The sequence below is a fragment of the Choloepus didactylus genome, chromosome 3, assembly GCF_015220235.1.
Source record: "Choloepus didactylus isolate mChoDid1 chromosome 3, mChoDid1.pri, whole genome shotgun sequence".
Lineage (NCBI taxonomy): Eukaryota > Metazoa > Chordata > Mammalia > Pilosa > Megalonychidae > Choloepus > Choloepus didactylus.
Window position 1 is genome coordinate 84,229,383 of NC_051309.1, and position 26,011 is coordinate 84,255,393.

General features: G+C 38.1%; 1 protein-coding gene and 1 long non-coding RNA gene across 2 annotated transcripts in view; one reads left to right on the forward strand and one right to left on the reverse strand.

The window, feature by feature from the left end:
• Positions 1 to 5,556, reverse strand: part of LOC119529562 — a 40,359-nt gene extending 34,803 nt beyond the window's left edge. Inside the window, exon 1 of the long non-coding RNA XR_005215892.1 lies at positions 5,426 to 5,556. This is a non-coding gene — a long non-coding RNA (uncharacterized LOC119529562). The remainder of the gene's footprint in view (positions 1 to 5,425) is intronic.
• Positions 5,557 to 6,087: 531 nt separating this feature from the next.
• Positions 6,088 to 26,011, forward strand: part of BMP2K (BMP2 inducible kinase) — a 155,435-nt gene continuing 135,511 nt past the window's right edge. The window contains 1 exon segment of the mRNA XM_037830070.1: positions 6,088 to 6,392. Within this exon segment, the coding sequence (XP_037685998.1) occupies positions 6,221 to 6,392 (172 nt within the window). The 5' untranslated portion in view covers positions 6,088 to 6,220.

Here is a 26,011-nt window from a genome sequence, read left to right on the forward strand (position 1 = left end):
TGCCTTCACTTCTTAAGACTATCCTTGAAGGTCCAGGAAACCATCCAGGTTTAAGTTGTCCAATATACTTTAGTTCTTCACACATTTATTAAGCACTTTCTAAAGGAGAGGTATATACAGGATGAATACCCTTCAGCAGCTTTCAGCTAGATAAAGGCTCTTCCCTGCCCTGTTTGCCTATAGTGTCCTCAATTATGATTGCAATGTAAAGTCTGCCAAAATAGAACAAAATAAAATAAAATGATAAATGCTAAGAATGCTAGAACTCTCTAATAGTAAGAATCAATAGACCATATCTGTGAAGCAACTGCACTGAATAGTTTGGGTCCCAGGTCACTTCAAGTATGATTTTAAATAAGATAATAGGGGAAACGAACGGAAATTGACATTTCTTGATCATCTATTATATGTCTGGAACTGTGCTTGGTATTTTTTGTATATTATCTTAATCACACACATCCTAGCATTCACTTCAAAAAACAAATATAAAACCAACTACACCAAAAACAAAATCTCTCCAAACAAAATACAGAGTATTCCTATTTTACATATGACCAAAACTCAGGCACAGACAGGCTTGGGGTTTCAGACAGATCTGAGATTTGAGCCTGGTCTCAATCCCCCAACTCTAAACCTTACCAGATTTTACTTACTAGATTTTAGGCTAATTCATTCATTCATTTACTCAGCCATCATTTGTTCAACACTCACTAAATGTCAAACACGTTGCTTGGCACCGGGTTTTTAAATGATTGTCCCTACCCTTAAGCTTCTTACAATGAAGTAAAGGGAAACAATCATGTAAGGCCGTCCCTGTAATCAAGTGTGGTTCTGGAAGTCTGTAAAACATAGTGTGGGGTATAAATGAGGAATCAGTCCACTCCAACCAGGACTGGCAGACAGCAGCAGTCAGGACCTTTTGTGGGCAAGTGGCCCTGAAGTTCCACTAAGTCATTGATTGGGTCAGGTGATTGTGAGAAAGAACAAGACATTCTAAACTGAATGATCTGTAGATTAAAGGCATTGGGTAAGAACAACTTGGTAAGACATGAAGTTGTCTCCAGGTAGTTGTAGGGAGAGAGCTGCAAGGTGTGGGAAATGATATCCACTTCACGGGTTGTGTAGAGGATTAAATAAGGTAACATATACAGAGTGCTAAACACAATGCTTGAGGCATACTAAGTGCTTAATAAATGTTTCCACCCCTTCCTCTTTGCATTGGTTTCTCCTTTTGATTAGATCATCTGCTAAATCTCCTCCCAGCTCTGAAATACCATGATTCTTATCATAACTGTATGGGTTCTTACTGTACTTTGGTTTAGACACTGCCTAGAACAATGTGCATGTTCAGTAAATAGTCTCTACCACAGTTGGTGTAAGTCTGAGTAAAATAAGATATAAAATTTTATAAATAATTGACACAAAAGCTGAATTAAGCTTCAATCTTTTCTTCCTCTCTTTCCATTAAATAGACTTTTGCATGTATATATGTGAATATTACGGATGTGGAGAGTCAGCATCAGTTCTGGATAATGGTTCAATACATTGGGAAGGAATTCAGTATTTTCCCATGGACCTATTCACCAAACCCAAAAGTGCTCCTTCTCTGTCACTGGAAGTTTCTAAGATCATAACATTAACCATATTGCCAGGATGAAATTTGAAGACAATCAGCCATAACAGCACATCCTTAGGGCTCATCATTTCTGAATGTAGATCATTCAATCCTAACTCCTTTTCCAATCTGCCCATTTTTCTCTCTTATATGCTTGTGAACATACCTGTATCCCACCTCCTCCCAAGAGTGTAAACTGTTTGAAACTGTATTCAACTTTTCCTCTCCTAGCCACCGACAATCCAGTGCTTTACCCATTGCATATATTCAGTAAATATTTGTTAAATTAAAAAAAAAATACTTGGTTAATCAGAAATTAAAGATAATCTCACTTGTTATAGTTGGGATCTCTGAGTCCTTGCAAGCACACTCAAATTAGGTGAGTGGTATGGCAAGAGAGCATAGACGGGCACCTTATCATCTCAGACTGTAGTCTTATCATTTATTATGTGTTTTCAAGGAAAGTCTGTAGGCTCTAGTGGTTAAGAACATGGGCCACAGAGTCATGCTACCTGGTTTTGAACCCTGTTACAGACCACAGGACCTTGGACTTGTAATCTAATCTGCATGTCAGTATTCTCATCTATAAAGTAGGAATACTAATAGAACCTATCTCATAGTGGTGTTTTGAAAATTAACTGAGTTAATATATGGAAAGCACTTTAAAACTGCTCTGGCACACACCAAATGCCCAATAAGTTAGTTCTTATTTTACATTCTGCTAAAGTTTTATAAAAAGCAGGGTAGTAGGCTGGCAGTAAGAGGAAAATGTAAAGGCTATCAAAAAGAGGACACTTGGCAGGGCAGAACACATTGGAATGTGACTGTCATCCCACTGTGGACAAACACTTCTCTAGGCAGGAAATTAACCCTGCAAAGAGGCACGAGGCTGCTGTTCTGTTCCTGGTGGCGGAGGCTCCTCCATTCAGCTGGGTGGGGATAAAAGTGCCTGTCTCGGTGGTGAAGTTGTCTACCTCCTGTAGCCTTTTTTAAAAGCGTGGTCAAGTTGCAGGAAAATTCTATTGTAGAAAGGTATTTCTTGTCAAACGAATCATTTCTCCTATTAAGAATATTTGTAAACAGCTTGGTATTCTAATCTATACAATCAGATTGATTTTTCATAGATGTATATATAAATTTTTACATGACAGGGATGATGAGTAGTTTTAACAGAGGATTTAAGTATCAGTGATATTGAAAAATCATTTAATAATGGAGACATGTATATATCCTTTTAACGGACTTTAAAACTTTTACTTTTTTGGAAAGCAAATATATGGACATTTAACAAGGTATAATGTAATAACTTTAGGCTGAGAGAATAATTATTCCTAATAGTTAAAACATAGTGAGGCTAATAATGTTAAACATTATCAAAAGAAAAAGGAAAAGAAGGAAAATGATTAATCAGGTATTGGAAGAGATGACTTATCAAGGTAATGGCATTGGAATAAGCCTTTTTGGATAAGCATAGTTTGATCTGTCAGTCTTTCTCATTCCACATATGTGTTTGAGAACCACCCTAATGCAAAGTAGATGGGGGTTAAAAGTTACCAGGGTTATAGTTTTCAAGTAGAAAACAAAAAATATATTATTAATTTCTCTCCACTGTCAGAATTCTGTTTAAGTATTTCAAAATCTTTTAGTTACCATGACTTTGCAAGAATAATATGAAATTTTGCAAAGTAAAGCAATCTATTTAAATTTAAAAAAAGTATTATGTGGCTAGTTCGCAATTATTTTGATAGTAATACAACTATAAACATTTGAAAGGTTGTGATATCTATAAAAAAAAGGAAATGCAATTTTGATTTCTTTTATCTTTACTAACTACCCAAATCTATGTTTTTATTGTGTCACATCAATGTCAGAGTTAAGATGTCAGAATCTACATTATCCATGCTTTTTTTTCCTCCCTTGAGATTTTCCAAAAGGGAGTTAAATTAGTGTTCTTACACAGCCATGATCTAATAGTGAGTGCAAAACTAAAAGATTTTTATTTTTTTCCTACTGATTATCAGTCTGCCCTTAATATGTCAATTTCTGTCTACAATTTGGTTAAGGATTCTTATTCTTAATTCACGAGGATGCTGGGAGGATACTATCTGACAATAGATATCAACACCTTTTAATATGAAAAATGTTTATTAAATGCTTGACATTCTTTTGTTTTTAGCAATAAATGTTTTAGGCATTCTTAGCAATGTAATGTTGGTTATTGGCTGTCACAGGCTATTGTGCCATTACCATTCTGTGATGATCAGAGGATATTAAAATTTTATTATATGTTTGGTAAAAAAATTAAAGAACATTGCTTGGTTTTACCTAGTTTTTGAGAGGAGCCCTAAACTTTATAAACTTCAATATCAGAAATCAGGTTGTATTGGCACATTTTAGAAAATATTTTATTTCATTCTTTATTCCTGCTGTGTTGGGTTCTGGTGAAATTGTATTAAGCCCAAACTTTTTATGTTAGGCTTCTGAATTGCAGTTTTGAATGGCATGAAATTATTAAATTTCTCCATTATTCTGCTAGAAAATATAATTCAAATGTTGCAGGAATGAGACTCCACAGTGAATCCCCATAGCAAGGAAAATGGTCAGCTTCTTTCTAAATGGAAATCCCCAATTGTCAGGCCACATCAGTCATCTGATAAATAGTCAGACGTCCACAGAGCTGGCTTGTATTAAAGGTCAGTTCTCTGGATGAAAAACTTAGCTTAGTGGGTTATACAGCAGAAGTGTCTAAATCCACAGTACTGTTTCAGTGTTTGCAAAAAATAGCTTTTGTTCAAATAGTAAATGGGAAGAAAGAAAAGGGGATTTGAAAGCTCAAAGTCTCTTCTGCCTAAGCATGTTTTCTAAGGTTTCTGTCTGTATCTCAAGCTAGATAAAGAAATGGGGAGGTGGTGGTGGTGGGGCGGTGAAGAAAGTGGGGTGGGGAGGGTGGGGACTGGGAGGAATAGAATCGTATTCGAGTCATGAAGATTTATTCATCCTACATGTTTAAAATTTGGGGAAATATCTCCCTTAAGAAATTTGAACCTCTGGCCACAGTGGGCCTGTATTTGCATGCAGAAAAGTAAATTGGAACTGGGGAAAGAATTTGCCAGTCGCTGCCATTCCCCAATGTATTGCTCCCAGCTTCTTTCTCGTTTTCGTATTGCCTGCCTCACCCTTGCAGGAACCGAGACTCCTGCCGAGTTTATGAAGTTGATGCAACCGGGCTTTTTTATTTTTTCAAACGAGCAGATCACTTTTTGGGTGGGGAAACCTCAATGGCTGTTTTTGCTTCCAAATTGTCCTAAACCTTCCTGTTTTGCAAGGTTCTCGACACTCTGATCCTAACCTACTTTTCAGAATGGGCAAAAGCACGGAACTAGGAATAAAAGGATGGACGTTGTAGTCCCAGCTCTACCACAAGCCAGCTGTGACCTTGGGGGAATCGGTTAACTTTTAGCCAAAGGTGATGAATGGTCTGTAAAGCGGACTTTATACCTGTTCTGAATACCTCACATGGTTGCAGGACAGCACACACGAGATTTTAAACTACTCCCAGGTATTCATAAACTGCAAAACGCTTTCCAGCACAAGCGTCTGCTAGAGAGCGACGACACCGTGGCTTTAGAAGTCGGGTTACTGGAATCCGCTCTAGTTCTGTGCTGCTTCCATCTCCCACGCTCAGAGTGGGTGAGAGGGAGAAGATTCTCAGGGGGGAGGCCTGGAAAACTGGCCTAGAAGTGAAGTGACAAAGTTCCTTGGTGGAGGTTAAGTTATTAGCGGCATTTTTAAGCCTCCAGAATGACATACCAATTCCCAGTCGAGACGACAGATTCGCTGTACCGGTGGCGCGAAAACCGGTCCCCGGGCCGCGCCCCTGCGAGAAGTCGGGCCCCACAGTTTGACCCGATCCCTGGCAGCCAGGACCCCGGACCTCGCCCTTGCCCTCAACCCCCCCACAATCATCTCCTCCGTTCCCCGTCCACGTGACAAGACTCGGAACCGTCACTTCCGGCGGCTCCAGCAACGCGCCTGCGTGGGGCGCCCGGCCTCAGTGAACGGTTGGCAGTGGCGCCGCGTCGCCAACAGTCGCGAGTGGCGGGCGGTGCTGGTTCAGCTCCGGCGGCGGCGGAGACGCCGCGGGCTGCGGTCCTGAGGGTGTGCGGCCCGAAAGGTCCAGCCCACTCCCCGGAGGGGCCGATCGCCCCGCCCCTTCTCGTTCTCTTGTCTCCCTCCCTTCTCCTGGGCTCGGGATCCTAGCGCTTCACGAGGCGGCGGGGGCGCCTGGGGCACTCGAGGAGGAGGCGGTGTCGCCCCCACACTTGGGCCCGCCCCCTCGCGCCTCTCCCCATCCCTGCCGTCCCCGCCCTCCCCGCCAACCTCTGCGGGAGCAGACTAACTGCAGCGAAGCTGCGGAGCGGGCGGCTGGGCCGGGGTTGTGTGCTATAGGGGTGCGGAATGCGAGGCTCGGTGGGCCGCAGCGCGCACGGACCCTCGGACGTTTGAAGAGCGGCGACCCCTCCTGGACGCTTGGCCGGGCGCCGGACTGGGGACTAGCCCTCGCTCTCGTCGGCGCTCCGCTCTCTTCAGCGCGCCGGCGGGACCATGAAGAAGTTCTCCCGGATGCCCAAGTCCGAGGGCGGCGGCGGCGGCGGCGGCGGCGCGGCGGGTGTTGTGGTAGCCGGAGCCGGCTCCGGCTCTGGTGGCTCCACTGTGGGGGTCCGGGTGTTCGCGGTTGGGCGCTACCAGGTCACCCTGGAGGAGTCGCTGGCCGAAGGTACGGGCACCGGGGAGGCTCGGGCAGGCAGGTGAGGGAGGGCTGGGGTGTGTCGGTGGCTTCGCCCGGTCCTTGGCCACTTTTCTCTTAGCGCTCTTGGCTCACTCTTCCTTCTCTTTCTGACTCCTCTTGTGAGCCAGAGGGGTCTCTTAAGTAGCTTGGGCTTTCATTCTTAAGCCGGCTTTTTTTCTCCCCTGGCAGCTCTGACCAGTGCCCGGTTCTCTCATTACGAGTTTAAATCATTTTCTGTCATTCATGACGCGAAGAAATAAATAGAAAACGTCCTAGCGAGTGATGTGGTGTCATGATTGGACCAGTGACTCATTAGCGGGTCAGATCCAGCAAGATTGAGACCCCACTCTGCCAGCTGTGGTTCAGGCGGGTGTCATGCGTTGGCTTCTTTTCCGAGTCTCCACCCGCGCCGCAGGGCACAGGACCCTGCAGCCTCCAGTCCTGGAGTCTTGGTTTGCTCTTGGTCTGTCATTAGTTGAAAAACAATATGTTTGTGTGTGTGTGTGTGTGTGTGTGTGTGTGTGTATGTGTGTGTATGTATGTGTGGAGGAGGTGATACTTTGCCCCAAATTTAGTTAATAGATTGCTTTGGGAGAGCACGTAAATTTGCAGCCCTTTTATCTTTGTTATTCAGAATCTTCTCTCTCAGACAAGGTGCTGTGCATGCCCTTCCAGTTGGTCTCTGTGGTGGTACTTTAAAAGGAGACATGAAAGCAGGTTAGCTTACCCTTGCGAAGTTTTGTAATCCATCCTTCATTCTCTCTACCAGGTTGTGACAGCAGGTACAAGTCTGCTTATAAAAAGTTTACTCCATTAAAAAGAGAGAGAGAGAGATCCTACACATCGTTTTGTATTTCTTGTACATTTGGCTTATAGAAAAGACTTTCTCTTGTTTATTGCATGCTACATTGATTTTGAGGTTTTTTTTTTTTAAATTGCAAAATACTACAAATGAGTACTTTAAAAATCATAAAAAATTATTTCTGTTGAGAAGTGATCCTTTTAAGTTCCAAGGTTAAGAGAAAAGAAATAGAAGAAAGTAGCTCTGGTTCTCCCTCATTTAGATGTTGATGTGAGAACCATAGAGTGAGCAATAGCAAACTAAACCACAGCAAAGAAGAGCAAGAGAAAAACTTGGAGATTTTTGTATATAAAATATTGCAAAGAGAAAGAAATCTTGATTTATTCAGGCCTGGATGTGATGAGCCTACCTGAACCTTGGAGAAGTGGGAAGAGGAGGATCATTAGCTTCCCAAAAGAATTACTGTATGGTGATTCGTCTTGATAGACAGATTTACTATGTTGTGAAATTTCCTAGCTCTATATTATATATGAATTTTGAGTGGTGGTTTAGATTGGGTTGTAGGTTTTAAGAAGAAGTATAGCTTAGGTAGTGTTGCACTCACTCATTTCACTAAATCCCAGAAAGGCCTTTTATTTAGTAGAAAGAAAACGGGGACATTTCGTCAAACTAGATTTTGAATTTGTAGCTTGTATCATTGTCCTAAGGAAATGCTATTACTACTCTAAGCAGTCATTTTCAATAAAAAATAAGTGACTTTAGGAAATGAAAATAGAAATGAATTTCAAAAGGCGAGTCGTCACTAAATCATAAAAAATAACTTTTCAAACACTAATGTCACTGTTAGAGTTCCACTGACTTTTCCTATAAATTTGTCCTTTCTCTAGGAAAAGGCTGTAATCAAATGCCAGTTATAGATGATGACAGAAAACAAAATATGTTTTGGGAAATCTTTGAATAGAGTAACAACAGGACAGGATTAAGTCAAGCGAGGAAGCAATGGTTGAAGAAAACCTTTTGGAAAAAGGAACTGCGCTCCCCCCTCACCCCCAATAAGTTTTAAGCTTTCCCTGGAGGGGAGACCAAAGACTAGGCTTTCTTCCCCTGTGCCTTTCTTCTCTTTCTAGCACATACACAACTGGAATTATTGTAACTGTATTCAGATTACTTTTTGATCCTGACAGTTTTATTCTGATTTCAGATTCTTAATATCCCCTTTCCTCCCAAATAAGTAATGCTGCAGTTAGACAAGATGCTTAAGCACAAGTTGGTTCACATTCAAGCATGATCAATTAATAATTGACACATACATCTGCCTGGTTATAAGATGGGGCCAAGTGCATGTGAAAAGGCATTAGAGTACCTGAATTGTGCAGAATGATACCACTGATTGGGAAAGTGGTAGAAGCTAAGACAGATCAAAAACAAACTTGGTAGATTTTACTTTTTTTGTTTTTTGCTTTGGGTCAGTGTTGTTTAAACAAGGTCAGGGCCAGCGGAAGCTGTGCCCTGAGGTGTTTTTGCCATGCTGCTGCAAACAGGTAGCTTGCTTAGAAAGACCTCTGCAGTGTCTTTTCAATAAATCAGTTTGTCTTTATGTCTCTCTCCCTGTAATGTATATATAATTTTTTATATTAAAAAGTAAAAGATTCTCAGGAGTATACTTAGGTTGTACTTTGTATCTAACTGTTGGAGTAGTTTCCTTTCTGAAATATATTATGTGCTTTGTAAAGTTTTAATCTCTTCCTAGGCAAGCACAATATATGTTTGAAAATATCACATGGTTCCATGCTAACAACATGCACCTTTTTTAGTTCCGGCTCAAATCTGAGAGGGCTGATAACATAGTGAAGCATTTTCATGGTTATTTTCAAAATAGTTTGGTTTCAGGAGTGTATGTTAAGCAGATCCCAAGTTTGGGCTGTAGAAATGAGGTGGAGTCATATATAATTTTAGCTTGACGCAGTGTCAAGTTTCAAAACATTTCCAAGCACATATGATTCAATGTAACCTTCTGAGTTCTTATTAAAACAATTTATTTAACATAGGACTGGCTTTTTGATCACATGCATTGCCAAAGAACGCTGTCAGCGCTAGTCTGAGGAATTTAATGTTGATTGATAATGAGAAGTTGGTTCTTGAGCTGGAGATTTTTAAAAATATTTATTTTAAAAAATCGACAAAAATAGATGGGGAACAGAGACACAGTGACAACTTGTTGATATAATCAAGTAATGAAATGATGGGAGCTGGATAAGTATGATAGAGTGAATATGGGGAGGTCGGTAATACTTAACAACAAATGGGCATGGGGCTTGTTGGCATTGTCAATAATTGGAAGCCATGAGTTTACTACACAGTTATGTAAAAATAGCCCTCTTTGAGTTAACTGCTCAGATTAGGGTGAGTGAATTTAGGCTTGGTATTAATTGATACTATTTGTTAGTTTTACATGAAGGTAGTAAAGTATATCTGATTTTGCAATAGTAGGAAAATGAGGGATTTAAGCATGAGATCTCATTTGCAGAAATCCTCTCTTTTAATTTAAAGTTTCTGGGACAGGACAGAGTTTTAGAGAAGAAAGGATTTAACAAAAATGTCAATAACTGTTACTGCTCTCCAACTACTTATTAAATGCCTTTTGTGTGCCAAGCACTGTGCTCGGTGCTACTTATACAGTGGGGAACAAAACAGATATGTTTCTGGTTGTATGGAGCTTATAGTCTAGTGTGGCAGACAAATGTTAAACAAAAATGATCAAGTTAATGTAGTTAACAATTTTGATAGATGTTAAGAGGAGAAAGCAGAGAGTTTTATGAGAAAATACTGATTCAGTTACCATTGGGGGGAGGGTATCAAGGAAGACCTTGTTGATATTTTAGCAGAAATCTGAAGGATGAGAAAATTAATGGTGCGAGGGTAGGGGTGGCATGGAGCATGTCACACAGGGAGAAGGTACTGCATGGGGAAGAATATGAGGAAAGATGCCCAGATCTGTGAACTGAAATGAGTGAATCACACAGACGAGGGACCAGGAGAGGTGATCAGGGTCCAGGGCTTTGTATGCCATGTTGAGGATTTTAAGTTTCATCTGACCATTGTAAGCTATTGGAGGATTTTAGTTAGGTCAGTGATGTGTTCTGATTTAGATTTTTTACAAGATCATGTTACTACTATATGGGGAATGGTTGAGTGGTATACAAATTAGATGGTTACTATACTAGTCAAGATGGCAACAATGAGGATGGAGTTGAATGTTAGAACACTTGCATGGTAAAACCTGATGGTGGATTCGATGGGGGGGAGGGTAGTAGGAAGTGTCCACAGTGAGCCATCTCCTGGACAGAGGTGCCATTTACTGAGATGGGAAAAAGTATAGAAGGAACAGATTTGTGGGGGTGGGGTGGGGGATGGGGAGTGGGGTTGGGTATCTCCAATAGTTTCAGGCATGTTTAGTTGAGATATCTGGGAGCAAATGTCAAGTGGGAACTTGGTCTGGTACTCAGGGAGAGATAGATACTGCTAATTGGTGAACATTTGGTGGTTGTTATTTAAAGGCCCAGGAGAGAGTGGATGTAGGGAGAGTGTAAAATGAGAAAAGGAAGGGTTTCACTGAAGGACTCCAGTGGAGTATTGTGTGCATCAGAATCATTTGGAGGGCTTGGAAAATCACAAGGATTACTGAACCTGACCTCCAAAGTTTGATTCAATAGGTCTGGGCAGGGCCCAAAATTTGCATTTCTACCAGCTTCCTCAGTGATGCTGATGCTTGCTGCTGGTGCAAGAACCATACCTTGAAAACCACTGATTTAGAGTAGAGTAGACAAAGACTTGGAAGGAGCTGACAGAGAGGTATGAGGAATACCAGGAGAATCTGATGACTCATAACTAAAGAGTATTTCAGGAAAGTGAGGAGTGAGCAATTGTACTGCTGAGAAGTCATTAAGTAAAATCACATTTTTTGACATGGCACTCCAGGTTTATCCATGCTCAGGCCTTAACCTACCTTTTAAATCTTGTCTTCAGTTATTTCATAATAATATTCTTTGTTCCAGTCACAATGTGCTCTACTTCCTGTTCTGTAACTGAATTTTGTACTTGTCCATCACTCTGCTTTGCCTGTGTAATCCCAGCTCCCTAACTGCTGGTTAGGAGCGCTCCCTCCTTTCTGCGGACACTTATGGCTATTTTGCTTTTATTTATCTTATCACGCTTTTCTTTTGTCCTGAGACACATTTATGTAAGCACTTTGAAACACTAGGTGGATAATTATTATTGGCCTCTCACCTTCCATAGCAGATTGTGAAATTCTTGAGGCTAGGAGGATTGTGTCTTAATTGCTGTTGTGTCACACAGGTTGCCTTGCCATGTCATATACATTTAAGTGATTTTCAAACGAAGTGTTTTGTTTTCATTTATTGACAGTAGATGGAGTTCTTACGTAGAATTTAAGACCTAATTTTGCAGATTGAAAAGCACCAATTGAGGGCTCTTTAGTTCCTGTCCTATCAAAAGTCTTCTACTTGGGCCAGGAGATCCTGAATTTTCTTTGTTGGCAAAGACAAACAACAGTTAAAGCAAAGTGTCATTTCAGTCAGCACATGCCCAGCAAATTTTTTGTTGATCTAAAGTCTTAGGAAAAGTTTTTTTCCTGTCTTTTAACAGTTAATATCTGTTGTGAAGTTTAAAGAAAATAATGTGTGATAATACCTAACAATTATGCCAAGTCTCTCAGTAAATTTTGGGTGAATTTGGATTCAGAGTCAGTTATAAGCTTTCATTGAAATCTGATTCTTGAATTGCAGTAATTAGCTTCTGGAATAGGCATCACATTTATCACATGTATCCTGAATAGGTTATCACACTGATATTTGTAAAAAGTCTGAATCATTTAAATTAGACTATTATATAGCCGTATGCTCAACCATATTTAAATTTTCAAGTTTCAATCTGTTATATAGAATGTTGACCTACATAGCAGCGATGCTTTCACATTAGGATGAAAGTGAATTGCAGCAGAGGACACTATATAGAATATTAGAACATGCTTCTCTTTAGGGTTGTTTATGTTATCGTTGTAGGAATGGCCTCTAGGATGTAATTCTGATTGTTGATTCATACTTTATCCAGAAGTGACGGTTTTAATCAAAGGCAGGCTACTAACAATAAAACAATAATTCTCAATTTTCAGTATTATCTCCAATAAATTGCATTGACATGTTAAATTGCTTTTAGCTGTAGTCAGCTTGGTGTTGTTAATACTGAGGGTTTCATGCTGAGCAGATTGGAAGGATTATATCGTTGATTATTCAAAAAATAATGAAAATGAATTAATATTTGTTAGTATCTTTTGAACAGGGGGTCTACAAGAGGGAAGTGTTAAAAAAGATCCTTGGTGGTGGTAATATTGGGGAACATACTAGAAGGTAGATTTGATGTCCTTTCTCACATTGATTGTGGGCCTTCTCTCATAGTGTTCTTTCCTAATCTTGTGTATTATTTTGGTTCTTTCTCCTCTCTCATTTTGTCAAAACTTGAAATAGAACATATATATTAGAACACATTTGGTAGCTAACAAAATGATTAAATCCTTGACTTGAAATTCCAAATTTCAAAGGTATTTCAAAGCTTCCACACTTTTCTAGTGGTCTGGGATTAAAGTTTCATCTCCAAGGTTAAGACTGCTTATTCCTTGGTTTTATCCTAAAACCTTCCAATGAATCATTCATTCACCTACAAGGCCTGCTTTTTTTTAGTTGGGAAGTTGAGTGGTTAATAATTGAGCTGTTTTAAATAGTTGGGTACTTAATTTGGAGATTCTCTGTCTGTGTTTACCATCCTTACAAATGAGATCAGTCAGCACATTTCTGTTAATAGTTCCAATAGTCTGTCTGCAGGAAAGTGATTGTAGGACCTTTTCCACAGAGTGACTTTGGTTTTTAGAATTTTTGGTTTGTCCTAGTCTTGTAGAATTCCAGTAATATTCAGGCCATAGATGGCTGTAACTTTTAGAAAGGCATTTTACAGTGGATATTATTTTAAAATATGAAACAATCATTGCTACTGGTTTGCCTGTTTTAGCATTTAAAACAATTTTTGGAATAATGCCTTCTTAGAGGCAACTATTTTTTAAAAAGGCAAAATTTTGAGTCAGGCCAGTTGCTAACCCTAGTTCTGTTACTAACTTTTATTATGACATTTTGACCTCAGTTTCCTCAAGAAAAAAATGTGGGGCTGGATAAAGATGAAACTTTAACATTCTTTTTTTTTTTTTTTTCATTTTAATATTCTCTAATTCTGTCTATATAACTGATTCTTACTGCTCCTTCTAATAAGAGAGGAGCATGGGGAGAGGGATAGTGAAGTTTTAGGACTGAGACCACAATGAACAGATTGTGTTTAATCTTCATACATTTCAGTTCTTTCATTTATGCTTCACTATGGATTAGCAATTTATTTTTTATTCCACAGTATAAAATTAATCTTTGGGAAAAAGTCTTTTCTACAAAACTGCCTTATTATGTGATATGTCTTAGCCATAGGGAAAGATTCTTTATAGTACCCCTTGAGATAAGGGGATGGGTGCTCAAATAAAATTGTGTGGAATTTCAGAGTACTAGTTTACGTCAGGAGAGAGAGTGTTAAGTAAACTTGGACTTTTATAAGACTTAGTCTTAATATTAATTGTAGAGGGTATGCCACTTTAATTGCTTATCTTGCCATCTCAATCATTTGTATTCTCATTTTTAATATTTGTGTTTTGGAATATATCCTTATTATTATTATTTGGTTTTTAATTTGGAAAGGGTATATGAGAGAATTATGACAGTACTTTTTCTGAGTGAGTTTATGGATAGAAAGTTATGGATAAGTTATCTTACCCATGATCAGTCTGAGGAATTTGGTACTTTTTGTTTGGGCCCTTAATATAACCTCTCTTTTAGAGAATCACATTAGCATGTGGTCTTTTCTTTCTCTTTCAGACTCTTTCCTTGCCAAAACAACTCTTGAACTTCTTCCAGTTTATTCTTCCTGAAATGCATTTCTGATTATGTCCCTCCCTTATTTCCCTAACCAAGTGAAGCACAAACTCATTACACTGGGATTCAAGGCTCTCTGCAGTATGACCCCAAACCATCTCTCCAGCCTTAATCTCTCTTAGCACCATATGTATATTATGATGCATGTACTTGGTATTTCCTGCACTTGTCTCATATTTTTCTTCCTAATTTTTAGCTTATGGTGCTACATTTGCCTAGAATGCAGACACTTTCCTCCCCCATCACTGCTGACATTGGGTCTTTAAAAGATACATTTCAGATAGTTACTTTCTTGCAACCTTTATTTTTCCATGAAGCCCTGTCCACCCGAGTCTGATTATGCCTTCCATTGACTCCTTTTGTAGCTAGTGTTACTCATATAGCACTTATTTTATACAGCTTTGTTCTAGTCCAATCAAGTGTGATGTTTTATCTGTTGCAAGATTAAAAGCTCCTTTAAGGTTTGGGCTGTACTCATCTTATCTCTTACAATGCTGTCCACCTGATATGTATCCCATACACTAGTAAGAGTTTGAATTTTTGAACTGTGAGGCACTCAGAGGGCCTGTGAAAATTACTATAAAACAGTTGGATAGCAACTGTTATAGTTTGCTAATACTGCCAGAATGCAAAACACCAGAAATGGATCAGCTTTTCCAAAGGGGGTTTATTTGGTTACAAAGTTACAGTCTTAAGGCCATAAAGTGTCCAATGTAAGTCATCAACAATCGTGTACCTTCACTGGAGGATGGCCGATGGTGTCCAGAAAACCTCTGTTAGCTGGGAATGCACATGGCTGGCATCTGCTCCAAAGTTCTGATTTCAAAATGGCTTTCTCCCAGGATGTCCTCTTTAGGCTGCAGTTCCTCAAAAATGTCACTTTTTGTTGCTCTTGGGGTGTTTGTCCTCTCTTAGCTTCTCCAGAGCAAAAGTCTGCTTTCAACGGCCATCTTCAAATTGTCTCTCATCTGCAGCTCCTGTGCTTTCTTTGGTGTCCCTCTTGTTTGTAGCAAGCTTGCTCCTTCTGTCTGAACTTATATATTGCTCCAGTGAACTAATTCAGACCCACCCTGAATGGGTGGGGTCACACCTCCATGGAAACTGTCCAATCAGAGTCACCCACAGTTGGGTGGTTCACATCTCCATGGAAACACTCAAAGGATTACAATCTAATCAACACTGATACCTCTGCCCACACAAGATTACATCAAAGATAATGGCATTTGGGGGGACATAATACAATCAAACTGGCACAGCAACCATATTTGACATATCCAGCTGTCCAGTTGATATTTTGGAGCAGGATGTTCCCATTTTTAAAGTTATGTCCCTTTACAAAAACTGAAATGATTACGTAGAGATATTTGATATAATGTAGGTGCAACCTTATCTAAATAGATGAAAAAATACTATCAGATTTATTTTGGGATTCCTAGCCTGTTTCGTTTCTGTTATGATTACATGTGTAGTACGCCTTTGTTTTGTGGATATGGCATTGCTCTTTTTATGAGGTATGGTTCCCAAAATATTTTAGCCTGAATTCCCTTGAACCAGGTCATCACTCTACTAAAGAAAGCCTCTACTTGATGTGGTGGTGCGGGGGGAGGGATGGATAGGTCTAAAGAATGTGCTCTGGATAGATCATATTAAGAAAAACAATTTTGGAAATGGTCACCTGGCTATGGTTTTCTTTTGAGTGGCAGTTAATACCAAGGCTGAATGGGACAACTGGTGTCTAAGTGTGGGAAGGATTAGGAAGGAAGAGAACGGGATTTCATTTCCTTAATGCTCTAGGGGAAGAAACAAGTGAATATTAAGTTTGGATACCCCTCTCACTGTTCTGTGTGACATTGAAGGTGTTTATTTCCTAGGTAGAAAGACATTGAATTTGCTTCTAGATTAGCCTGCGTAATAGGTCAGAGGGTAACTAAGTCTTTATCCAGTTTTGTTAATAGCTAATCATCATCCACCTTTGACATTCTTCCATTTCTTCTTTGATTTCCTGCATGGGTGGTTCCCACACACCACTTCTCTTTCATAAATGCTTTGTTTACTTATTTTTTCTTTATTTTTGGTGGCTAGGTCATTGTTTGGGCTGGCTGGAGCTTATTATATACTTAAGTATTCTCTTTTGAATGAGACTGTTGGTAGTTAGCTTAGATTCTAGTATTCATTCTGGAAACATTAAGATATTAGTACTAAAAAGACTTAAACATAATACAGTAAGATATTTTAGTTACTGAATGTTGTCAGGACTATTGTTCTAGGGAGTAGGATTATGCATCACTGGCTGTGACCCACTTTCTCATTCTCTGGCCTGAATAACAGAATCTCTCCTACTGAATGTTAATGGTTTATTCTTTGTATACAGAAACAGGGCTCCTGACTCATGATCATTTAGGACATGTGTTTTGAGTTATTTTCCCAGAAGTAGGATGTATATATGATTAGCTACACATAGGCTTTTAATGGGGTCCCTTTTATGATCAATGACAGAAGTTTGTAAGGTTGTTAACTAGTGTTCTGTGAAGTAATATAACTCTGAAGTGGTTTTTTCTTCCTTTCTTCCTTTCTTTCTTTCTTTCCTTTAATAGGCCTACATTGAAATTGGAATAGGTCCTTGGTCTCATTAGCACCATGTTACGATTAACTCATTCATCCAGTCCCATTCAAATCCTAGTGAATGTTTAACTGGATTGTTAATGTTTGGCAATTTTTCATCTTTTCAGCAAAATATTGTTTATACAATCCAAATGAGAAATTATAAAACTCTCAACCCAAATTGATAGTTCTTTTTTTTAACCCAGTGAAGGTAACTGCTATGGATTTTATACTTTTCACCTCACTAAAGTGGGAACTTTAGAAACATTATAAACCATTGATTTTTAAAAAAATGTGTTTGTGTATGGTACTTTGCTGATAGTACTCTATCCATAAGGAATGTTGGAAGTGAGTTTGCAAGGTGCTATATGAATCCATAGTGATCAAAGTTGGATGTAACAAATTTAATGTCCCATAAAGTTTTAATATGAGTGGTTCATATTTATAATTCAAGGTTCAAAGTACATAATTTGTTCTTGCCATAGAGTAGCGGCTGTTTTTCTTACTAAAGGCTACAGGTATTTCAGGTATTTAAAAAAGTCATAGTGTGCCATTATGGATAGTGTGAGGTCAGTTCTATTCATTTTTGATTTTTGGAAGTCTAAATATAGGAAGTGGATGTGGTGGGGTGGTGTACGTATAAGGATCTGAAATAACTTCCTTCAGAAAATATCCTAAATATTGTGTTAGCAGAGGTTAATGTTATTGGATTAAGTCTTTTCTTTTAAAAATACTGGTTCTTCATTAACACTCCCATATTTGTAGTGATTAGCCAATGCTAGTTTTCTTAATTAAGTGGAGTAAGGGATGAACCCAAAGTTACCTAAGTCACCTAGATCTTTTGACTCTTAATCTAGCACTCTTTCCATTACATGTGGCTTCCTTAATTGACTCCTTTGCACATACTGATACAGACCTTTGATTGGGTTAGGGACTTGGAGTAGGCCTGAAAGGACTAGGGGATTCTTAATAATGTGGAGGCAGCTGGAGTATTTATGGGTGCCTGTCGAGTCTGAGGTGGGAGCGGTATTCTTAGACATATGGGGTGTTTTCAAAGTTAAAGCTTTCCTACTTTGTTGCTCTTTCTTAAGCAAACTTAAGAAAGTGTAGCTGTTTGAGTCAAGTTTTCAGGATTAATTAAAAAGAAACGAAGAAAGCCCCACAAAAACAGTAAAACAACACAACAACCAAAAAACCAGCTTCCTCCAAATTAGACTGTTTCTTAATCTAGAGAGGTCCAGTCCTAAATGAAATAATATATTTGCGAACTGTAAAGTAAGTAACATAAACTTGCATTACCTTAGCCTCCCTAAAATAGGACCTCCTGTAGGGAGAAGGAAAGAGAAAAAAGGAAGTGAAATAGCTGACTTCTTATTCCCCACTTTCTCTTTACCTGGTTCAAGGTTCTGGAGACTTTAAGGAAAAAAAAGAAAACAAGTGTTTCCCTCCCCCCCAAATTTTTATTTTATTAGAGCATGATGCTTTAGCTTAAAACTAGAATACTAACCTTTTGAATCTTTGCAGTGAAATAAGATTTCCTTAAAAATGACATGACATTACTCCTGTGATACATGTGGCATATTTTTCTACACAGGCAAGTAAAAAGAATTAAAATAGAATGGTGCTTGATCTATGATTTCAAAACATGAAAAGACAAAATTTCTCTGTTTTTCATTGAACTAGGGAATTACTGCCATCATTATCAAGAAGCATTCATCTAGCATTTGTATTTCTCTTAAGGAGAGCTTTTTTTAAGATTGTAACCTCTCCTCTCCCCCTTGTACCTCCTTTACTTCCAACTTTAATTTTTAAGAGCATAAAGTGTTCCCGAAATCAAAAGACTTGAGAATTGCTGGGTCTACAGTGTAGTCTAGCAAAATTGTAGCAAAAATGTAGTCTAGCATTAGCCACATATGGTTACTGAGCATTTGAAGTGTGCCTAGTCTGAATTGAGATGTACTGTGAGTGTAGAATGCACACCAGATTTCAAAACTTTAATGTGTTAAAAGAATGTTAAGAGATCTCAGTATTTTAATAAATTGATTACATGTTGAAATGAAAGTATTGGATATATTGGATTAAATAAAAGTATTTAATTTCATTGTTTTTTTTACCTTTTTAATGTGGCTATCAGAAAATTTAAAATTACGTATGTGGCTCATGTTATGTTGGTCTTATATTGAACATTGGTGGTCTATAGTGTACAGTTTATTTTGTGGCCTCTATACTTCACAGCTGGGGTTGTATACCTGGGCTTCAGTGGACACATGGGCATTTTTTTTTTTTTTTTTTTTCTTTTGGAAGAGGGTTTATGGCTTTCTTCATATTCTCAAAGGGGTACATGCCTAAACAAAAGTTAGGAACTGCTGCAGAGTTGGCAGACTCCTTGCCTGAGTTGCTGCAAGGAGTTAGTTGAGCACAGCTAGTGGTTCAGATGTGGGCAATCCCTCTAACAGTTTGGGTGAAATCTGTGTTGCTAGGAGTTTGGCAAGATGCATTTTTGATTTCTCAAGTTGGGAACCCTGAATGACTGCCTCCACAGAAACATTTTTATAGAGAGATGCTAGGCATTACAATACTGTTAATAATAGACTGCAATGTGCACCAGCTGAGAGCTTAATTATCACCTGTAAGATTGTTTCTGTGGGAAAATATTCTGAATGCCAAAGAGTAGATTTAGAAGTGAAATCACAACCCATTTACTAAATTGGGGATTCCATGCATTTCATGTTGGGAGCTGATCAAATGAATGAATTTTTAAACTTGAGCATTTATAGAGTTTAAAATATGATTAAGTATTTGTTAAAATAAAGCAGTAATATCAGAGATGATATTATGGAATACTTGCTTACTCTTTATCCCTAATCATGAGTGGGATTTTATAAACAAGTCACTGAATTGGAGGATATGTGAATTAAATGCTTGCATGTTTAGTTTGAGAAGATCTGTGATTTTGGCTTATATGGTCAGTTCTCATCAAGAAAAACTTCCTAAAGCAATGAAATTTCAGGGCCTGCTTAAGTGAAGAGAGACTGCTGGATTGTGAGAAGGGGGTTATTCAAAACAATTTTTATTTCTTTGCAAACTTTTGTACTTCAATTACATTGCCCATAGAGTTCATCACAAAGTGCCATAATAACTTATTTTTGTCTTTCTCCCCCAGTAGAATGTAAATTCACATATACAATGTACTAAAAATGTAAAATATGTTCCAGAGGCTAGCACAGACACTTGTCAATTGTAGTCTTTATCAGTTTTGCGTGCACATACACACAAAGCATTTATTCTAAAATCTGACTTTTCCACCATAAGAATGGAAGTGGAGATGGGGGAGGGGAAAAGATGTTGTGACTGGGCAATGCAAGGTGTTGGTGGTGGGGTGGTGTGTGGGAATCCTATATTTTATGCATAATTTTTCTGTAAACTCACAATGTCTCTGATAAAGAAAAAATATTATGACTGGGAATAAAGACAAGGAAAGTCAAAAGATAGTGGCTTCATTCCAGTTCTATGAATGGGAGTTGTGATGGGGGGCCCTAGTATTTGGTTACCTATCAGGGGAGTTCATGAGGAATGTGAGTATCCTTTTACTTTAAAACTGGTCTTTTTTAGATATATTAATTTTTTAAAAATGTTATGATGTTAGAGAGTCTTCTTCCTTGGCTACAGATCTTCTCCAACTTTAATAATTTACAAATCACCTGAGGTTTATTAAAATACAGTTTCTGATTTAGTATATCTGGGTGTGGCTTGAGATTCTGCATTTTTATCCAGCTGTCAGGTGAAGCCAATGTTGCTATTTCAACTGGCCAAATTCTCCTTTAGCCAGTCTCCCAAAAGGGAGAAAAAAATATCCAAAAAGTGATCAGAGCAGTTCATTATGAATATCCACTTTGTTAATAGTTTCAGAAGGAGTATTAATATATAGCAAGACTAATGGAAAGGCTCTGAAACTTTGTCTAGGGTGCTTGTTGAACAGATTCCTGGACTTTTATCCCAGAGATTTAATTCTAGGTTTAGAGTAAGGACCAGAAAACGTTAGGTTTATTAAGTACCTGAGATAATTCTACATTGTTTGGGATTTTGATTAACATTATATGAAAACTGTATATTAATTTGGGAGGAATTGGCATATATACAGTATTGAGTATACCTTTCCAGGAACATAACATGTCTCTCCATCTTACTTAAATCTTTTATGTCTTTCATTAAAGTTTTTCTCCAATTAGGTCCTGCATTTTATAAGCTTAGTCCTATGTGTTTCATATATTATAAATGGAATTGACCTTTTCAGCAACACACACAAAAAATTGTTTTGATGATCCTAATTTGGGGTGAAGATAATTTGCCTTTAATTAGGAATGTATTCTTATTGCCTTATCATGTAGGCCTGAGGAATCAAAGACAAAAGACACTGACTCTGCCTAGGTGGATCTTGCAGTCTTGTGTGTTTTTAATGAATTAGCTTTCCTAAAATACTTAACTGTCCAGTCATAGGGGAAAAAAAATTCAATTCATAAATGAGAGAATTAGAAGAAATCTTAAAAGATTTTGGTTGGAAGAAACAAGGGGCAAGAGGACACAGTACCTCCTGGGTGCTGGCCAAAAACTGGATTGAAGTGCTTAAAAGGCTCTTTTATTACTTAGGTCCTTTAAGGTTGAAGGAGATGGCTGTTAAGTGATTTGTAGGTTATGGGAATAATCTTACAAATATTTTTAGCATATATAGAGTCTTGCCACGGGAGAAAATAACTGATTTTCTTTCTTTTCCTACCTTTCTTCATCGTTTCTAGAAATCATTCATTCAGAAAACCATGTGTTCTTAGAAAAACTATGGTAAACTTCTTTCACAGGTATGACTGTTTCTTACTAAAGTTTCTAAACAGGCCACTTCAGATGGACAGTATTCTTTAAGGAAGTTGTAGTGGGTATCTGGAATTCTCTGACCCAATAGATTTACTGTAGTCATCAATAACCAAAAGTAGACATATCTACTATTATGCTCTTCAAGTAAAATATATTCTAATATAAGCCTAGATGTTTTCAAAGCTAAATGAAAAAGAATTTAATTCTGGGTATCAATGCTTTTAAGATAAAGCTTGATCAATTGAAAGCAAACTCATTTACCTAGTGGGCTGGCCAAGTATGTTGAAAATCACTGAGTTGAATAATACTGGATGGTTTTCCATTAGTAGGATAAATACAAATTTAGTCACTGGAATGTTAAACTGAGGGAATGGTGGAAGTTGGTGAGGACATCCTCTATTCTGCCTGACAGGCTTAATAAATCAAGAAATAACTTGAGCCTTCTTCCAAAGGGAGGAAGAACACAAACTGCTTTTTCAATGTGAAAGTCTTGTTTGTGTTTAGTAACATTAAGATAAACCTATTTGAAACATTGTAGAATGTGGTTTTCTTTAGGCTTACACAGAATGTTTAAATAATGTATCCGTTTTCTGAGCCAACGTTTTGGTACCAGGCCTTGAAGTAATAGATATTGGCTCTCTGCTGATAACTTTGGCTTCTGTGCTGTTACTTTTCTCAGTGGTTCTCTCTTCCTCCTGCAGTAATCACAGAAGGCCTTGTGTTTATTTTGCACAGTTGAGATTATACAAAGTTATACAAAGTGTATGCATAAGCATCAATATGTTAGAATTAGTAAAGTGATAAAGCATAGTGCCAGAAAGAGTTAACATATCCAGTACACCCTATATCTTCTGTGATTTTTTTAAAAAAAGTTGATGTTACCCTTACCCTATCTTAAGTTGATTGGATGATGTGTAATTACCATGTTTCCTGACCTCCTCATACACATTCAGAAATGCAATTTTTTGTGTTTTTGTTTGCTTGTATACTGTTATTTCTACTTTAATGAACTTGATAATGGGAATGCATTATGTATGCGAGTTGTTTAGTGTCAGGTTAGCTTAATTTCTAGATGCTCTAAAAAATGGGTTTGCATTTTAGCCTTCTGTGATCATTTTATCTTAATATTTCAAGCTGGAATGGTTTAAGCTATAGATATCTTGTATATACTTTGAAATATAATTTTTTTTATTTAAGAAAAACAATTTTGGAAAATAAACATAAAATGAAAAATGGCAAACAACTCACTTGCTAATGGACTTTAGATTGAATTGCCTTGTTTATATTGAGAAGTATCTAAATGTAATAAATATTACAACTGTACTTCATGTAAAACAAGTTTTGGGAGGATGAATATATTCTTAAAATTTAGAAAATATTTTGATGTATTTTAAAATAGGTGTTTTTTAAATGTTCTTTTGGTGTCCATTTTCTAATAGCACTTGTCCAAAATATTTTTAAGATGGGGTTATAACATTCCATAATGCTCAGTGGACTTGTCTTCCTTTGCTTTGAGTGGAGCTGGTATTTTACCTGTTCTTTTATTCCCCCATGGTCTGTCTAGGTGGTAGATCCAGTCAGAAAAACAGTTTCCCCAAATCTATATGTCTGTAGTCCAGGCTTTTTCATCTCTGTTGTAGGCCTGTTATCAAATTGTTAAACTGTGTATCAACCTAGATGCCCCACAGGTACTTCACTTCTTAAAAACTGAATTTTTCTCACCAAATCAACTTACCTGTTTTGGTTGAAAGGGGGGAGGGGGGCACAGGTTATTCCTAGCCATCCAAGTGAGAAACCAGATTCATCTGTCGTCTCCTTTCTGTCACTTTATTATCTCTTGCCTGAACTAATAGCTTTGTGTATGTTTGTGTGTGTGCATATGCATTAATGTCACAAGTGATAGAGAAATAACTTTTCATAATAAAACTTCAAATAGTATAGGTAATGTGAGAAACAAGCACTATTCCTCGAAAGGAATAAATGCTCACCCAGTAGTGGAGAAGAAAACAATTTATTTACAATTTTGCAAGAACTGGTGTGCAACCAAAATGTGGGGGGTTGGCACCCAGGACAATAGACCCAGCACTATTCATTCCCTACGCCTAACTCGCAAATCCCTCTCGTTTCTCCAGTTTCTCCAGATACTTCAGAGGTTACATTCTATTGGACGGGCCTAACTAGCGTGTGCAAATTTGAAACATGCAGCCCCAGCAAATTGGAAGCATTTGAAAAAAGTCTCCGGGGCAAACTTGAAACATTTGAAACAAGGAACATTTGAAACAAAGTTCCACCCCTCTTTCCTTTGTTCTTTAACTGCAGAGCCAGTTTGAGCTAGTTTGGTAACAACTTATGAAGCTATTTTAGGAACCTCTACCTCCTAGTCTCCACCTTGCAAGGATAGTGGGCAGATAAACAGGAGGACTGGCCACTGATTACAGCTTGGCTTCTTGACCCTCTGCCATTCCCCTGAGCTGTCCCCACCCTGTGTAAAAGCTAAACTTAATCTAATTCTCACAGTAAGATGAAAGTTTCTCTCACTCTTACCTAGTCTCACACCACTCTTACTAATAGCCTTCCTTTTGAGACCTTTTCCTTCCTACTGAAGTAGCTTTCTGTCCTGGTTTGGATGTATTATGTCACCCCAAACGCCATGTTTTTGATACAGTCTTGTGTGGGCAGATGTATTAGTGTTGATTAGGTTGGATTCTTTGGGTTAAGTTGTTTCTATGTAACCCACCCAACTGTAGGTGATAGCTCTGATTGAATTATTCCCATGGAGATGTGGCCCTGCCCATTCAGTGTGGGTCTTGATATAATAACTGGAGTCCTGTAAAAGTGCTGGCACGGACTCAGATGCTAGCTGGCTTAGCTCAGAGATGCTTGGAGTTGTGGGCCCTTGATGTTGGCTGCAACTTAGAGAGACATTTTGAAGATGGCCGTTGAAAGCTGATGCTGACATTTTGGAGAACGCCATTTTGAAACGCAACGTGGGAGCAAGAGATGCCAGCCACATGCCTTCCCAGCTAACAGAGGTTCTCTGGATGCCAATGGCCTTTCTCCAGTGAAGGTACCCTAATGTTGATGCCTTACCTTGGACACTTTATGGCCTTAAGACTACAACATTGTAACCAAATAAACCCCCTTTATAGAAGCCAATCCATTTCTGGTATTTTGCATAATGGCAGCATTAGCAAACCAGAACACTTTCTAATTTGTCTCCTGCTTCTCTCCCTGATTCCCCTTAAATCTCTTTGAGCACTGCTTGTTACTTATCTTTTTTCTTATCTTGTCTTGTTTTAGACTGATTATGGTTCTATTTTTTTCCATTTCATTTTTCCCTTTTATTAGTTGGAAGTTGATATACTCTATTTCTGTTCTTTTAGTGGTCATTTCTCTCATTAAGATTAAAGTCAATATTGATATGCCTTCCAGATATTGTAAGAACCTTAGAATGCTCTAACTCCTATCACTGCCATTCTCTTCCTAATTTATAATGTTGTCCAGGATTTTATATCTACACTTTTAATCTGTAAGTTAGACATTATTCTTACTGTCTTACAAGTCAGTGTTTAATAGTTGTAATCTTTGTTTACTGTTCTTTCTTGTATGTCAGAGCTTCCATTTAGCCCTATTTGCCTTCACTCTGAAGCAGCTTCCTCCTTTAAAAGTTCCTTCAATGATGGTCAGATTTTGTTAGCCTGAAATGTCTTTATTTCATCTTCATTATGGAAAGTAGTTTTGCTGCATATGGAATTCTAGGCTGATAGTTCTTTCTTTTCAGCTGAAGATAGAATTCCACTATCTTTGTCTTTTTACTTCCTTCGGCTGTTGAGAAGTTGGTAGTCATTCTAATTCCCTTTGTGGATTTTCTGCCATTTCTCACTGGTGGCTTTAATGTCTTTTCTTTGGTGCTCTGCAGTTTCATGTGATGGTATAAGTATGATTTTCTGTTATTTGTTCTGTTTTAAAATTCTTGGGTTTTTTGAATCTGATGATTGCTGTCTTTCATCACTTCTGGAAAGTTGCAACTGTTATTTATTCTAATAATGCTTCTTCTCATTTCTGTTGGCTGATGGGTATGTATTGAATCTTTTCACTGTATCCTCCAAGTTTTTTAACCTCTCTCTCCTATATTCTGTTTTACTCTGTGTGTTGCATTTTGATATATGTCAGCACTCTACTTCATTTAGATAAATCTTTCAGATCTCTCATTCTTTCTCCAGGAGCATTTCGTCTGGTGCTTACTCTGTTCATTCAGTTTTTGGTTTCAGTTATTAAATTTTTAGGATTAGAAATCC